The following is a 16130-nucleotide window of genomic DNA, read 5'->3' on the forward strand; positions in this document are numbered from 1 at the left end:
TTTTTATTGTATTAGTTTTTTATTTACTAAAAGGAAATCCGCTATTATCTGGAATACATGCAGTACATTCACATGCAGTCAAGAATAAAATACCAGCCAGAATAATATGGCCTTCATCATATTTAACCCACTTTCTGGCAGTAAATCAAACAAGGTCCTGAATTATGGTTAGTTACTGAAAGAGCACAGAGATGATGTTTATGGAATAATCAGAGCTCCAGATTTAGACACAGCTTCCGGTTTACATACAACACACGTGTTCTCTTTTCCCTTTTCTTCATGCTTCTACTTTTACAGTAAAACATTTGGACAGTAAAACATTAAATAAGTGTTACTTTTATTACCTTTTTTAAAAAACCTCACTGATCTTAATCAAATAAATGAAAATAAAAGTGATCATGGCCTTATGGATGTATTTCACAGTTTAAACATTTTTTTAGCTCAGTCGTGTTAAAATGATGTGTTACCTTTTATTTAAAGCTCAAAACTTCAGTTGAAGTGTCTGTGTTGTTTTTTGTGTTTTTTGTGTTGTCATTATAATCCGTTAATGTAGCACTTATGAGGTGTCATGAACACAGCATTTATTGCCACTGCATCTGAACTGAACTTATGGAATTTTAACTGTTGATTTTAAGCCCTAATAAATGTATAGATTTATCATTTACACACAGCATTCTTTAAGGCAGTTGTAGCCACCATGTTACTTCATTACAGAGTATTTAATTTACTAGAATAATTAAACATTGTTAGTGTGTTCCACAAGGAGGCACTGTGTCACCCTCAGCACCAACCTTCTCTGAGAGGGCAGTGATATTTTCTGTTTAACCTTCTGGTGTGGAGCAGAAGCATCAATCGTACAGGTCCTGACACAGCTAGGAGCAGACCATGCAGCCGCACTTAGACAAGTCAAAACGATCTGAACTCATGACAAGCTGAAAGGTAAACCTTCCACATTGTTATGCCTTTGCCTGAGGTTAAGTGCCTAAGTGTGTGTGTTTGTGTTCGAAGATTGAGAGCGTGTGTTTAGGAGATAGGGGCCAGCAATCCAGGTCCTAGGGGCAACAGGTGTCTAGTTACCTTAAAGGAAACAAGGCATCCAAAGACCAGGGCGAGTTCTCACAAAACAATCATGTAGGTGCAGCGCACACCTTCTAGTATCCTTCTGCAATGCTGTGGAGAATCTGTCACTAAAACCAGGATAAATAAACTCAACACATGTTACCCACATTGTCCTGGCACAGCTTTACACAGGGACTTCAGAACAATGAGACACAATGATCTCAAGGCAACACTGAAGACAGGAAAGTCACACAGCGAGTGTTTGTGTGGACAGAATTAAACAAAATTAATAAAATGGAAACTCTGAGTAAAGATGGAAATAAACTATAAAATCAAATAACAGCTTCAGGGCACCCTCACCTTTTATAAAGTAAACAAATCATTCTTTAACTGTGTTCATGACTTGCACCACAGCAATTAGCTGAGGATTTTTAATTTAATAATAGATTTACTCATAATTATATACATTCTTTTAATGATGAATGAGCTTTTTAATTATTTACAGTTACTTATCTAATGTTGTGGAAGAACACGAGTTAATTCCTGCTATTGCTTACATTATAGCAGTTATAAACAGCCATGGCCTTCGCTTTTAATCTCGTTCTCTGGAAGTTAATAAGACAAAGAATTGTGGCTTGTGATGTTAGCAAGAGGTTTGTGCCAAACATAAAAAAAAACTGGTCTGCCCTGAAGATTTTCCTGTGGTGGAAAAATCGCTGAGCTTTACAGGCTTTTTAATCGGTTTATTATTATCTGTAGATTATGTGGCACATCTGCCATACCAGTCCCTGTGAAAAAGTAGCTATTAGAAAGGGCACTTTAACATAAACTGGTGGTTTGATTTACCTCCGAAACTTCTGCCAGTCCAGCAAGAGTTTCAATCAGTCAAGAATTCGACAATGTTGTGGTATGAAGCAGTAATGCATTTCATTCCACACAACTTTAATCATTAAATAAGACTGCAGCTGAATCTGAGATGAAAACCTTTTAATTAAGTGCCTCAAATGCTGTATGTATCCTAGCTGAGACTAAACCCTGAAAAGACTAGACTGACTTTGCCTAATATAGCTGGAAGACCTGTGAATTCAACCAGGGGGAATTTTTTTATTTATTTTTTTTACATTTAAAGCCCCACAGGAAGTTTATTAGGGCAGCAGACTGTGTGCTGATGTCAGGCTCCATACTGAAGGTCCAACCTTCTCCTGAATCGTACAGATTTCCTTTCAAAGCCCACTCTTTGCTGGCCCCCTTTATAGCTGGGTCTTTAATGGCTATTCAGAAACATGGATACATACTTATATTGGGTAAGTGGGGGTAGGTTGGGTGTAGGGGGGTCGGTGGGGGTGGGTGCAGTAGAATAGCAGGAATAAACCTCCACGTTCCTCATCTCATGTGTGGAGTCTCACTGAGGGTGTATTTGAGAACTGCAACATTTAATGCCCCACTTAGTGCCTGGAGCTGCTTGGTCCTAGCAGAACATCTGCTTGCTGTAAAGGAATGGAGAACTACCCCCACCACCATCCAACACACACACACACACACACACACACACACACACGGAACCCCCCAACTTGTAGAGCTCTCTCCAAGCTCTCCTTCATGTCCACCAGGGCCGTCCACTCTTAATAAACTTCAGAATCTCCTCTAATGAGATATGGGGTCAGTGCAGGAGATCTGGCTTCCAGTGCCTGCCTGAGCTCCAGCATTGTTGTTTTTTGTTGTTTTTTTTCACTGCTGAACAAAGCCAGCACAGCTTTCCTCCTGCAGACTCTCTCATAAAGGGTGGGTTTGAACTGCAGGGCAACTCTTTTGAATCTGGATTAAAGAAACATGGAAAAGAACACAGATGTATGTTTTAATTGATGCATTACATTTCCTGCTAAAAGCAGTGTGAGCCTGTAGATAAATAGAAAACTTGTTTATACAGAACTAGATTCATTCACAGCACAAAAATACGCAGCACTCTCTCTCTCTCTCTCTCTCTCTCTCTCTCTTTTACAAAGAGACAGTGGAAATAATCCAGAAAGCTCATTAAAGTATCTTGCCATATTTTGGGAATTTAGCTTAGCTTACTAGTGCAGTTTCCCAATTCACATGTGAGTACAAGAACATCACATTCAGAACACATCAGATTACTATAAATACAAAACCTAACCACTGTTTACCTCAAAAGAAGAAGAAAACAACAACAACAGCTGAATGATTAACAAAGGAACACTTCCCATTCAAGAAGTCTTGAAGGTGAAGACTTTCAGTGAAACAGTAAATAACAAAAAACAAAGTATGCATTAAAATGTGATTATATTTAACATTAAATTGAACATATTCCACATATTTCATCTAAGATATTTAGAAACTGACAAGTATCTCAAATCATAAATGCAGATAACTAATACATTCATTCATTCATCACCTTTTAGGGTTATACACACACACACACATTCCAGCATCACCAGTCCACCACATGTAGTTGGAAAGCAGGAGAACACTGGAGAACCTGAAGGTATTAAAAAACTTTTAGATGTCAGGTTGACAACATTTAGGAAATAAAAAAACAAGCCTAATCTATAGAGAAGCTTTGGGTGATGAAACTGGAGAAATACAGGAGAGTCCAGGAGAAGACATGATTCAGAAAGAAAGCAGGAATAATCAGATGTTCACTATCAGGTGCTTAACAATATTAGCTCTCTCCTTCTCTGGCATTATTTACTATGAAATGATTGTCTCTTCAGGATGTTTCCTCACCACCACGTCACTTCAACAGCCTAGCCTGCAGATGACTTCTGACTCCAAACCAGGTCCAGGTTACACAGCCTTATCATCATGTTGTTTATTCCTCCTCAAGGAGACTCGACAGTCTGGATATTGCTCTGATTTGTGACTCCTGAGGGGAAAGAAGCAGGTGGGGGCTGGGTGAACTATCAGGGCAACAGTTCATCAGAAACCTCCAGTTGCCCCTCAGCAAGAGTGGAGGTAGAGGAGCTACGGCTGGCACATATGGACATGTTTATGTGCTACTGCTGACTTTGCTTTCCATTTCTCTACACTGCTTCCTATCTGCAGTAATGTCAATTTCTCTCAGTCTGCCTATGGTCTACAAGCACTTTTTATACTTTAAAAGCATCTTATCAAGGGAGCAAATCTCACAGCTGCTAAGATACTGTACTGCTGCATATAAAATAATTTTTCAGAGGTGAGGTATCATGTAACTGCAGAACAATCTGTGAAACTTCAGAAACAGCAGACAACTCCTGAGAAACAGAAACTCAGCTGAAACTAAAACACTGCCATGGCATACACATAACAGTTGCTGTGGAATCCTCCAATCTGTTTGGTCAGAAGACGTTAATTATTTTTCCTAGAATTTTCTTTAATTCAAATGATTTAGGTTTTTATTAAAGTTTATAGTAATGTTCTCATTCTAATTTCTTATCATTCCTATAATAACAAGCGATTCTATAGGACTTGAGGTATAATCTAACACTAAAAATAAATGTAAAATGTATTAATTATTTATAAAAAAAAATTAACATACACATGATAGATGTTTATTCAGCATATAGGCAAGGGGACTTCAGTGTCAGCAATTGTGCAACAGTCTGTTTTCCACCATGGGAACATGACAAGCTCCTTTATCGTTCTCATGACATTCAGAAAGAGAGAACTAGGAGAAGGTCGTGAAGGAAGACTGGGTTTCTTTTGCTAGAGCATTAATGATCACAAGAATTAACTTGTCTTGTGGAATTTCTGTAACATGAAATGTAACTCTAAACTGATAAAAACACCACATGGTAATAAATGAAACCCTGTAGTCATTCTGGGAAAAACTGCTTGCAAATAAGAGGAATAACTGTGACCTGAAAACTTCCTGCTTCACAGCTTCCCATCACCACCACCACCTGGATTATTTATCTGTTAGAGCACAATCCTGAAATATTTTAAACCTTAATTATTTAGATCAGAACCAAATTTTGGTCCAGGATCAACCTTCACTGCACGTTACACATTACTCTGACATAAATCGAATACCTATACGAGAGGTTTTGTTTCTTTCTTAGACCATATCCTATTTGTACAAGTGTCAGTTTTATCTTCAGTGCTGCTGGAAACTCTGGACTCGCTCTATCACTCTTGCTTTTGACACACTGGTAGAAGAAAGCAGGTTTACTGAAAATGAATTTTTTTTTTTTTTTTTTTTTGGAAAAAATGTACAGTAAGCATTCTTGAGGCATAAGATGATAATTAAACCTAGAGGTTGTGTACAAACTCCTGTAAGTAAGTAAAGAGAGTCCAGTTGGCTCTAAGCCTTGATCTCTACACTTTCTGCATGGTTGAGATGAGGTGATGTGAAATAATAGCTGGAAGAACAAAGTGTTCTCTGTGTTCTCTGCTGTAATTGGTTCACAGATAGATCAGCTTCTCCTCCTTAGATCCAGCTGGGATCCATTAAAAACACAACTTGTGATTCAGTCAAGCTCCTCCGAGGGCTGGAGACACATGGGTCATACCCAGCAGGTAACGCAGCAGGGTCATAGGTCACTACTCCCCCCCTGCCCTCTGTCAGACCCTGCCGATCTTACGCTCTCACTAACAGCGAGCCTGTTGGTTCACTTAGAATTGGAGAAGGACACACAAAAGGTCGCGAGCTCCAGGATGGTTTGAGCAGAAGCAGGAGAAAGCGAAGATGAGGCAAAAGGAGGGACAGGACACTGTCCATCACTATACAAATGTCCTATTGCCATGGAGATGCCAAATGGGACAAGAGGGGGAGAAAAGGGAAGAAAAGAGTAGGTGGAGGAGGGGAAGGGAGGATGGGGGTCTGCAGTGACTAAGGAGCTGAACAAAGAAAGTTTTTTTTCCCCCTATGAAGTCCATTAGCCTGCAGTGGTGGTGACATAATGTGAATCAGCTGCGAGACACTGGAATGAGTGTGAATGTAAGCATTTCAGCAGGTAAACAGCGACAGATAAAGCAAGACTTACTTATGCTGTCCTTTCATGCAGAGGTCATGTGTATTTTGAGAACTGGGACTTTCCTTGAACATCTGACTAAAATTCTGTACATGTTTTTTGGGAAACTTCGGAGGAAGTGAATATGCATTCAGAGGATTTAATGTTATTACACACAGCCATGAGTCAAATATTACAGAAGTGACAACTCAGGAGACTGAACTTTATTAGAGCTAGCACTAACACAATCCACTCCGAACAGACTCTAACTCTCAAATCCTACCATATCCCTCTATAGTCTTTCTCCTTCTTTTAATCAAGAACAGGCATTAACAGGGGAAGTGATTAGCTACAAGTCTTTGGTATTTCCCCAACTCCTTTTCAAATTCTTAATCCTTTCACTGGCTGCACAAAAGTCCACAGACATCCTGCATTTGCAGTGCACTCTCGCTCTCTAACAAAGAGACTGGCTCTTTTGAAATAAGAGTGGCACATCAGAAGTTATTGTATCTGCTCTGAGCTACAATGTTACCTGCCCGCCTCCACACAGGTCCTAGTCTCCGTCTTTTCTGCTAAACATCTTACAATTGATGTGGAAATCTGCCACACTTCCTCACTTACCCTGCAGAAACATGTCCAAAAACATCACACGGTTTAGTTACACAGTCTTACAAGTCTTTAGATTAAACTGGTATAAGTAAACTGGTATATTCGGTTAGTTTGGAGAAATGTTCCAATACTTGGGTTTTTATAAATATATGGATTACGCTGCTGTGCCAAAACGCTTAGTTATGATCTAAGACATGGCAATCCAAAATAAATCCATAATTCAATCAATTTAATTAGGACAAAAGAAATGGTACCCTATGAAAGGAGCACATGCTGCGTTTAGGAAGTGCTCCGAGACTGTTTAGACGTCATTTTGAATAGACAGAAAATTTAACAAAACTTATACAGGCTTTCAGGTTGGCCTAGTAAAATATTTATGTACATATTTACTGAACAATTGATAAATAAAGACCATTATTTGGTGTGACAAGTGTTTGCATTTAAAACTGTATCACTTAGTTTCACCATCCTCCAGTTTTATAATAATTTTTTAAAAATCAGAGTAAATTGTTCCACTCATCTACGTCTACAAAGCTTTGGTGCCACCTGCTTCTGTCCCTGCATGTGCCAAATGTCTGTAAAAAAAATTCCTGCAACAATTTTTCTGAACATACCAATGTAGAGAATACATATAAAAATATAGATAAATATAAAAAATATTTTTAAAAAAAATATATAAAAATAATTTACGTGATGTGGCACTGACTTCATCTCAGTTTTGCAAGACAGCAGAAGCCTGTGTGTAGCTGTGTAGTGTTTTCACTGATTATATCAACATCCAGACTGAAGAGTAAAGTCTGGTAATTGAAATTTGTGAAAGATTCCGCAGTATGTAAAAGACACAAACATCTACGATGACAAAAATCTTATAGCAATTGCACTTAAAATGAGTATATAAGGTGAAAAACTTAATAGGAACTCCCTTACTGGATTAGATTAGTTGTGACGCTGGTGCACTCAAGAAAGCTGAAGGAGTAAGTGTGTGAAGCCACAGCACAGTAAACCTGCTGCATTCAGCCCAGGGGGTTGTGATGGAGGGGATTTGAAGTCCTGTTCACGGCATTGATTGACCAGCTGCAGCTCGTCTGTGCCTCCAGTTCAACGTAGGTCCATTAATCTGCTCCGAAGCTACAGAAATGAGAGAGGGAGAGGGCAGTGTGGGGTCATGAAGGACGTGGTAGCGGAGGGGTTTATCAGAATAGGATGTGGAACTTTGTCCTAACATCCAAAGCAAAGTTTCAGTGTCATTTCTCTACAGCGGGGAAGATACGCAGTACTGGAGTCTTGTTTAATTTGTTATAAAGTTTTCCGGTGACTGGAGAGTCAGGTGTCTACAGCAAGCCCCTTTTGGTCCAGCCCATAGCTACAGGGGATTATTTCTAAAAATATCTAACTTTTGCTAAACATTTAGTTTAATTTAAATACACTTTAGGCCAAATAAAGTTTCAGATACCCCCACCCCCCCCTTAAGAACCTATATGCTCTGTTCTGTTTAGCATTAACAATAAAACTTGTGAAAGGTGTGCTGTTCATCCCGAGCTGCGTAAACTTCAAGCTTCAGGTTTAACAGGTGAAATGTCAGTATAGTAAAGTCAATGTTAATGTTAAACCCAGGTGAAAAGCAGGCAGTGAATCAGATCTAACCGAGAACTGAAAACGTGATCAATTTAACACTTTGAAAAGAATAAAAACATGTAGACTACCTTCATTAGTATTATTATTGTATTATATTTATAGATTAATAAAAACATTATATGAGGATCAGTCAGAAATGGCAAAAAAGGGTTTCTAAACTATACAGCTAATGCTGTTCAGAGTTAAAGTGGTAACTGTTCCGTGCCTGTACCCCAAACACACCGGCGACATCATTCAACAGATCGCTGGAGTCTATCTTGAGCAGCAGATAGCTGAGACAAGGACTGAAAAATGGAGGCTTCATCACTTCACTATCAATCATTAGCATGACTGTGCACATTAAACACAACCCTGCACACGAGAGCCAGAGTCATGACTGGGAGTTAAAGATGATAACATTATTTAAAAATAAACAACAAAAAAAAACAAACCAGTAAATATTCATATATTTGTTTGTACTGTGTGTCCCGTGGAGAATGAAGAGCTGTGATAGTCATGTATGTTTAAATAAAGAGCAAATCCCAAACTGCTCTTGTTTACTCTCATAACATAAAAATCATTTTCATTACATCACAGTTGCATAGATGCAGAGTGGACTGCTAAAGTCCACAACTACAACAATCCAACACACATTTTACACACTGACACACATGAACAAACATTAATCTAACACAGCACACGCTTATTATAAACAGTGAAGAGTTTGAAACTAGTATAAACTAATAAAGTTAATGAAGCTTCAGAGTACAGTACATTCAAACAGTGCATTTTGTTTTTGCCAATTAGAAAAGATAAAAGTAAAAGTAATGAAGGTAGCTGGAACAATTTCTCCGCTGGTGGAAAAGCAAGAATCGTCTTTTAAATGCAGAATTGCTGTATTTACTGAAGAGTCAGAAATCAGAGTCGAAACTGCGTTCAGAAATTCTACATCACTCAAAAAAGAAGAAATAAATGGTGTAACCTATTTTTAATAGGATCTGACAATTTGCCATCATTCTAAAGGTTATGTAGAGAAAGAAAGTTGCTGGATTATGGTGTTGAGGTGAACATGGCAGACGGTATGATCTCTGAACAGCAGCTACATAACAGTAGCTCTTGCGTCTGCGGTGTGACTTCCTGCACCTTTAGGCCAGTTCTGTATCTGAGGAGGACGTTTCATTCTCTCTTGGTTCTGCCGAGTTGTCAGCTGATAAGCAGCCGTACGTCTCTCCCTGCGCCTCTCAGAGCATCTGCTGGAATGTGCTGTAAACATCTACTTCGTTGTAAACATTAAGGACCGACGTTATTACATTCAGAGCATCTGAACAGAGGGGATCAGGGTTTCCCTCCATCTCAAGGTTTCTGGATCACAACCTGAAATTTGCCTGAAAGCCAAAATAAACAGCAACATGGTGAAATACAATTCAAATCAAAGCATGAATAATAATACTGTAATATACTAAATAACTATAGTAACATCTGGAATACAGAATATATGTGACATAAGAGAGCAAATACAATTTAATTAAAAACAGTTTGTTATTAAAGGATTATATTGTATTTACAGAGAAATTGGAACCAATAAATTACAATAGAACATGTTAGTATTTAGTTTTAATGATTATAATTATTAAAAACATGAGGTTGATGCTCACATGATGGCATTAAGGAAACTTCAGCAGTCACCACACTCTCCAAGCCCAGGTTGGATAATGCTCCTCTTATTAAACCACACGTGTAGGCCAAATACTGAAGGGGAAAAATTATTATATAAATTTATTTATTACATAAATTTCCTCCTTTTCAGTTTCCTGTATGCTACACTTTTACACTCACTTTAGAGGATTCTTCCAGCTGCTGCTTTCTGCAGGAAACTTGAGTCAGCAGAGCAAACTTGTTGTCCTGGAGGACATACGTACCCTGTACACACACACACACTCGATTAAAGAACAACTCACACACACACATATGCGTTTCATTCCTCATCATGTTGGATGTCAGACCTGATGGTTGGTCCTCAGATTGTCAATTTGCTTCCTGAAGATACCATTCCAGAAGTCTTTACAAAGGAACTTCATAACGTCCAAGTCATCTTTAAAGGTGGGGCAATCTTTTGTAAACCTTTTTGACAAACAGTCAAACATCATTCAGTGAAGAAAAAAACAAAACAAAACAATGATGTATTTCTCCTGATAAACCTAATCTGTCTAATAGGACACTAATTTATTTCCTATAAACAAACCCTTATCTAGTAAAGAAACAGGAGCTCCATGCAGGCTGGGGCTCGTTCTTATGTCATGACGCCACCCACTGGACAAAATGTTCATATGTTAAAATGTTTACCAACAGAAAAATAGCACGTGTTTCTTACCTCTCGATTAGGCCTTGTCCTACTCTGAAGCCCATTCCCTCCAACACAGACACACACGTTACTCTCTCCTTTAAAAATAATAAATAAAAGAAATGTAAAAAAAAAAAAAAAAGAAAGAAATAACAGGAAATTTGAGCAAGTCCATCATTACTGATTACAACCAAATAAAAAGCATGGTGCTTACACAAATAGAATGACCTTTTATTACCACAAATAACACCAAGTGTCAAATATATTATTATCTTATAATAAAAATAAAGATCTACACAATGTCAATTCAGCTTGAGGACCATTTGAGTTCAGATCAGATCACACAACACTTTATATGCTGTAAATACAACTTGCACATACTTCTCTATGTACATACTGACACAGCCTTATTTACTGATGTACATATTTGCATATTTATCCGCACTTGTTCATTTGCACACTTTCTGCACGTCTGGTAGATGCTAAACGTCATTTCATTGCTATGTACCTGTACTTTGCAATGACAAAGTCTTGTTTATCTATCTATCTATCTATCTATCTATCTATCTATCTATCTATCTATCTGTCTGTCTGTCTGTCTGTAAGCCAGAAGAGCATTTTGCTGTTGTTTTGGTCCTAGTGGTTTGGATTGTTGTCTTTGTGAAGCTTACAGCAATATTTAATTTCATTTGAAAATTCTGAATCTTTTTGTTTCTACCCTCCATGGTGTATAAAAACGTTTGTACTAAACTCTGAGTGGACAGTCAGCTAATAAACTGTACCTTTTCTAGATCTTCCCGAGTCGCCTGTTCTGTGTAAATATGAGACACCATCTCCATGTGAAGAAACTCAAACAGAATATCGTCTGCTGCCATGATTCAGCTGCAGCGCTGCAGGAAGGAGATTATTACAGAGGAAAGAGTGTTAGGGTGGATTTCAACCATCATCATCATCATCATCATCATCATCATCATCATACCCTTAATGACTCACTCAGGGGAACAATTGAAAACCTTTAGCGTTAATCCAGAAATTCAGTCATTGTTTTTTCCTATTAACACAAGAACAAAATACTGCATCCGCGTGGGGTTTTTCACGTTACAGAAAGGATACAGAGAGTTCACTTCTCCCGTTTACATGTGACAAACTTATTACTTTAATAAAACACTTTTACATAAAAAAAAAATAATGTAAGTATTAATAGACATTCATGAAATATTAAACATGTCATTTAACTGAAGATTTGTCCCAGGTGGGGTTTATTACACTTTCTTGAAAACTGTGACTGTCACATTTCTACTTTTCACTTTTCAGTGAATATTACCGAAAAGTTTTAAGACACGAAGGCTAAGTATTACCGTATTATTCACTGTAACACGGTGTAATACGGTAATATTCACTGAAAAGTGAAAAATGCTGAAATGTACAACACCCTCACATCCAGGCGTAAAGTAAAAACGGAGGTGTAATAAGTGATTGTTGATTTAGGTCCTCGGTAGTGACCCTACAGAGGGAGAAAAAGTCACTGGGACACGGACAGGATGGACACAGGACCAGAGCTAAACTGCTCCTTCTCCTACTCCGCAAACAACTGCTTACACATATCCAAGCCCTAAATGTGTCAAATGATCCAAACACCTTTTCAGGGCAATAGTGTTAATAGGGTTATATATCAAGAAATACAAACTATTTTTTAAAAATCGCACGCGCTGTACTTACTATACATGTAGTAACTAATTAGCTGGCATGCTAACTTGCTAGCTTAACAGCTCAACAGAACGTCTTCCGCTTCTTCTGCGGTGTTTATCGGCGGTTGGCAAATCTCTCGTTGAGCATTGCCGCCACCTGCTGATGTGGAGCGTGAACTTTAAATCAGTTTACAATCTACTCACTGAAAAATATTCATCATGAATAAAAGCAACTAACCTTTTCAGTTTCAACTTCTTGTTCTTGTCTGAAATAATTATATCTTATTTCCCATCCAGATAAAACCTGATTTCATTACATAAAGTGAAAATTTTCCTTCTTCGTGTTCCTAATTTGTAATTTAAAAAAAAGGTTTAAAGTTGGCCAGAGAAGAATGCTACACGTTAACAGTAATTTTATATTTTAATAACAACAAAATAAAATTTAGTCATACTATTTCACTGTTAGTCATATTATCAATTATTTAAAATAAAATAAAAAACTGTATTTTGTTCATATGTATGTGCAGGGCGCTGGACACACGAGTGTGTATGTAGCTCTGTAAACTTTTGAAAAGCACGTGATTTGAGGCTGATTGGCTTGTTTCAAATTGTCCTTGGGGGACTTTTGTTGTTAGCGAATCAATATTGTTTTTTAGATATTTGGCCTCATGTGATTGGACCATTCTCAACGAGTCTCATAACCGCTCAGCAATTAAAGGAGTTCACTTCCAGAACAAAAATTTAATGAAAAATGATTTACTCACCCCCTTGTCATCCAAGATGTTCATGTCTTTCTTTCTTCAGTCATAAAGATATTACGTTTTTCGAGGAAAGCATTTTTCTCCATATAGTGGACTTCAGTGGTGCCCGTGAGTTTGAACTTCCAAAATGCAGTTTAAATGCAGCTTCAAAGAGCTCTAAACAATCCCAACTGAGGAAGAAGGGTCTTATCTAGCAAAATGATCAGTCATTTTCTTAGAAAAAAAGAAAGTATACTTTTTAACCACAAAAGCTCGTCTAGCACTAGCTCTGGGAGGCGCGTCCGCGACACTACGTACTACGTAATCATGTCGAAAGGTCACGCATGACGTAGGCGGAACTACAGACCCAGTCTAGACCCAGTCAGTCTACTAGTGTGGAGAAGGAGGACCGCTCCGAAGTTATACAGAGAGATATTTTACAAAATAACTCGAGAAATGTTTTATTTTTATTTTTCAGTATCTTAAAAGAACTAATCTGTGGGAGAGGGGTGTGTGTGTAGCACACACACATTTTTTTGTTTAAAATGGCCTGTTCGCATGTGTACCCTGGATGTGGAAATCGTTTTAAACCTGAAAGATTACGTCCACTTGGAAATAACGTGATTGTTCAAAAATTTCCTTTAAAAAATCCTGAGCAATTGAAACTGTGGCCTGTACCTGGATATCAACACACCCATACATTCTCCTTGTACCTTTTTGTTAGTAAAAAGCATTTGACTTATTTGCACTTCCTTGGTGTTTGCACATACTTAAAAAGAATACAATTTTTTATTTTTCTAAGAAAATGAAAGATCATTTCGCTAGATAAGAGTTTTAGAGCTCTTTGAAGCTACATTTAAACTGCATTTTGGAAGTTAAAACTCACTGGCACCATTGAAATGCACTATATGGAGAAAAATCCTGAAAGACATCTTGGATGACAAGGGAGTGAATAAATCATTTGTAAATTTTTGTTCTGGTAGTGAACTTCTCCTTTAATGGACATGTACTGATTAATGTTATATCTTTACAAAAATACCCTTTCACAAAGCATTTGAAGAAAAGAAGAGAATCAAGAAGCTTGGACCAGATTTTGTTTATATGTTGCAATGCATTATGTTAAAATGCATATTCTTTTTAAGGCTTTTTGTTTTGTGGAAGGATGTACAACCATAAGCTAGGTGGTTTAGTGGTGTTGTGTGAGTTCAGAGAGACTGTAAACACCAATCAAGTCTGTAGATTATGTCTGTGTTGCACATATACACTATATTGCCAAAAGTATTCGCTCACCCATCCAAATAATCAGAATCAGGTGTTCCAATCACTTCCATGGCCACAGGTGTATAAAATCAAGCACCTAGGCATGCAGACTGTTTTTACAAACATTTGTGAAAGAATGGGTCGCTCTCAGGAGCTCAGTGAATTCCAGCGTGGAACTGTGATAGGATGCCGCCTGTGCAACAAATCCAGTCGTGAAATTTCCTCGCTCCTAAATATTCCACAGTCAACTGTCAGCTGTATTATAAGAACGTGGAAGTGTTTGGGAACGACAGCAACTCAGCCACGAAGTGGTAGGCCACGTAAACTGACGGAGCGGGGTCAGCGGATGCATAGTGCGAAGAGGTCGCCAACTTTCTGCAGAGTCAATCGCTACAGACCTCCAAACTTCATGTGGCCTTCAGATTAGCTCAAGAACAGTGCGCAGAGAGCTTCATGGAATGGGTTTCCATGGCCGAGCAGCTGTATCCAAGCCATACATCACCAAGTGCAATGCAAAGCGTCGGATGCAGTGGTGAAAGCACGCCGCCACTGGACTCTAGAGCAGTGGAGACGCGTTCTCTGGAGGGACGAATCGCGCTTCTCCATCTGGCAATCTGATGGACGAGTCTGGGTTTGGCGGTTGCCAGGAGAACGGTACTTGTCTGACTGCATTGTGCCAAGTGTAAAGTTTGGTGGAGGGGGGATTATGGTGTGGGGTTGTTTTTCAGGAGCTGGGCTTGGCCCCTTAGTTCCAGTGAAAGGAACTCTGAATGCTTCAGCATACCAAGACATTTTGGACAATTCCATGCTCCCAACTTTGTGGGAACAGTTTGGAGCTGGCCCCTTCCTCTTCCAACATGACTGTGCACCAGTGCACAAAACAAGGTTCATAAAGACATGGATGACAGAGTCTGGTGTGGATGAACTTGACTGGCCTGCACAGAGTCCTGACCTCAACCCGATGGAACACCTTTGGGATGAATTAGAGCGGAGACTGAGAGCCAGGCCTTCTTGTCCAACATCAGTGTGTGACCTCACAAATGCGCTTCTGGAAGAATGGTCAAAAATTCCCATAAACACACTCCTAAACCTTGTGGACAGCCTTCCCAGAAGAGTTGAAGCTGTTATAGCTGTAAAGGGAGGACCGACGTCATATTGAACCCTATGGATTAGGAATGGGATGTCACTTAAGTTCATATGCGAGTCAAGGCAGGTGAGCGAATACTTTTGGCAATATAGTGTATGTATGTTTATGTGAGCTGCATATTTGGAAATGGACATAATGAAAACATTCATCAAACGGAAATTATCAAGAAAACACGGGACTCCCTTGTTCTTGTGCACATCCACATGGTGACAGAAGGGAGATAGCTGACAAATCATGGCTCAAAATCTACGATGCATAGAACCGCTCATATCTGATGATGACATCATTGCATCAACGCAGCAACAACTGGCTGAAGCTCAAGAGGGAATGGGACGTGTGAAGAAAAGCAGGACTGTCGGACAAGTCAAAAAAGGTGCAAGCCTACATCCTCCTCAACTTAGCCAGTTCAGATGCACTAGATAAATATGAGTCATTTCACTTTCAAGAGGGTGAGGACAAAGAGGATCCTGATGTGTTAATAAAAAAATTTGATGAGATATGCTTGCCAGAACGGAACATGATAATGGATAGATATGCATTGAATATCACAGTGCAAAAACCTGATGAATGAATTCAAACCTATGTGGTCACATTGAGACTGCTAGCAGACCAATTTGGCTGTGGTATCTACAATGATGCAGTTCATGCTCAGCTATTAAGGGAAAATGACTTGACATTAGAATCAGCAATAAGAATTGAATTTGAATTTGAATTTGAATTTTT

At 38.6% G+C, this 16130-nt stretch overlaps 1 protein-coding gene and 1 long non-coding RNA gene across 3 annotated transcripts; both read right to left on the bottom strand.

Moving 5' to 3' along the window:
• LOC131368215 (uncharacterized) lies at positions 1 to 7521 on the bottom strand. The gene is made up of 3 exons (XR_009207019.1): positions 3805 to 7521; positions 3473 to 3556; positions 1 to 2874 (listed from the first exon to the last, which is right to left on the bottom strand). It is a non-coding gene; the product is annotated as an uncharacterized LOC131368215 (long non-coding RNA).
• Positions 7522 to 8120: 599 nt separating this feature from the next.
• On the bottom strand, positions 8121 to 13294 carry trappc6bl (trafficking protein particle complex subunit 6B, like). 2 transcript variants are annotated; one of them, XM_058414202.1, is made up of 7 exons: positions 13025 to 13294; positions 11355 to 11462; positions 10603 to 10670; positions 10235 to 10352; positions 10068 to 10151; positions 9887 to 9980; positions 8121 to 9616 (listed from the first exon to the last, which is right to left on the bottom strand). In XM_058414202.1, the coding sequence occupies exons 2-7, from the start codon at positions 11445 to 11447 to the stop codon at positions 9585 to 9587; spliced, it is 489 nt and encodes a 162-aa protein (XP_058270185.1). In that variant the 5' UTR covers positions 11448 to 11462; positions 13025 to 13294; the 3' UTR covers positions 8121 to 9584. The 2 variants fall into 2 exon arrangements, with proteins under 2 accessions (XP_058270185.1, XP_058270184.1); XM_058414201.1 differs by lacking the exon at positions 13025 to 13294 and adding an exon at positions 12292 to 12432 and having other exon boundaries at positions 8347 to 9616.
• Between the last annotated feature and the right edge of the window lie 2836 nt (positions 13295 to 16130).

Source organism: Hemibagrus wyckioides, linkage group LG17 (genome assembly GCF_019097595.1).
Source record: "Hemibagrus wyckioides isolate EC202008001 linkage group LG17, SWU_Hwy_1.0, whole genome shotgun sequence".
Classification (NCBI taxonomy): domain Eukaryota; kingdom Metazoa; phylum Chordata; class Actinopteri; order Siluriformes; family Bagridae; genus Hemibagrus; species Hemibagrus wyckioides.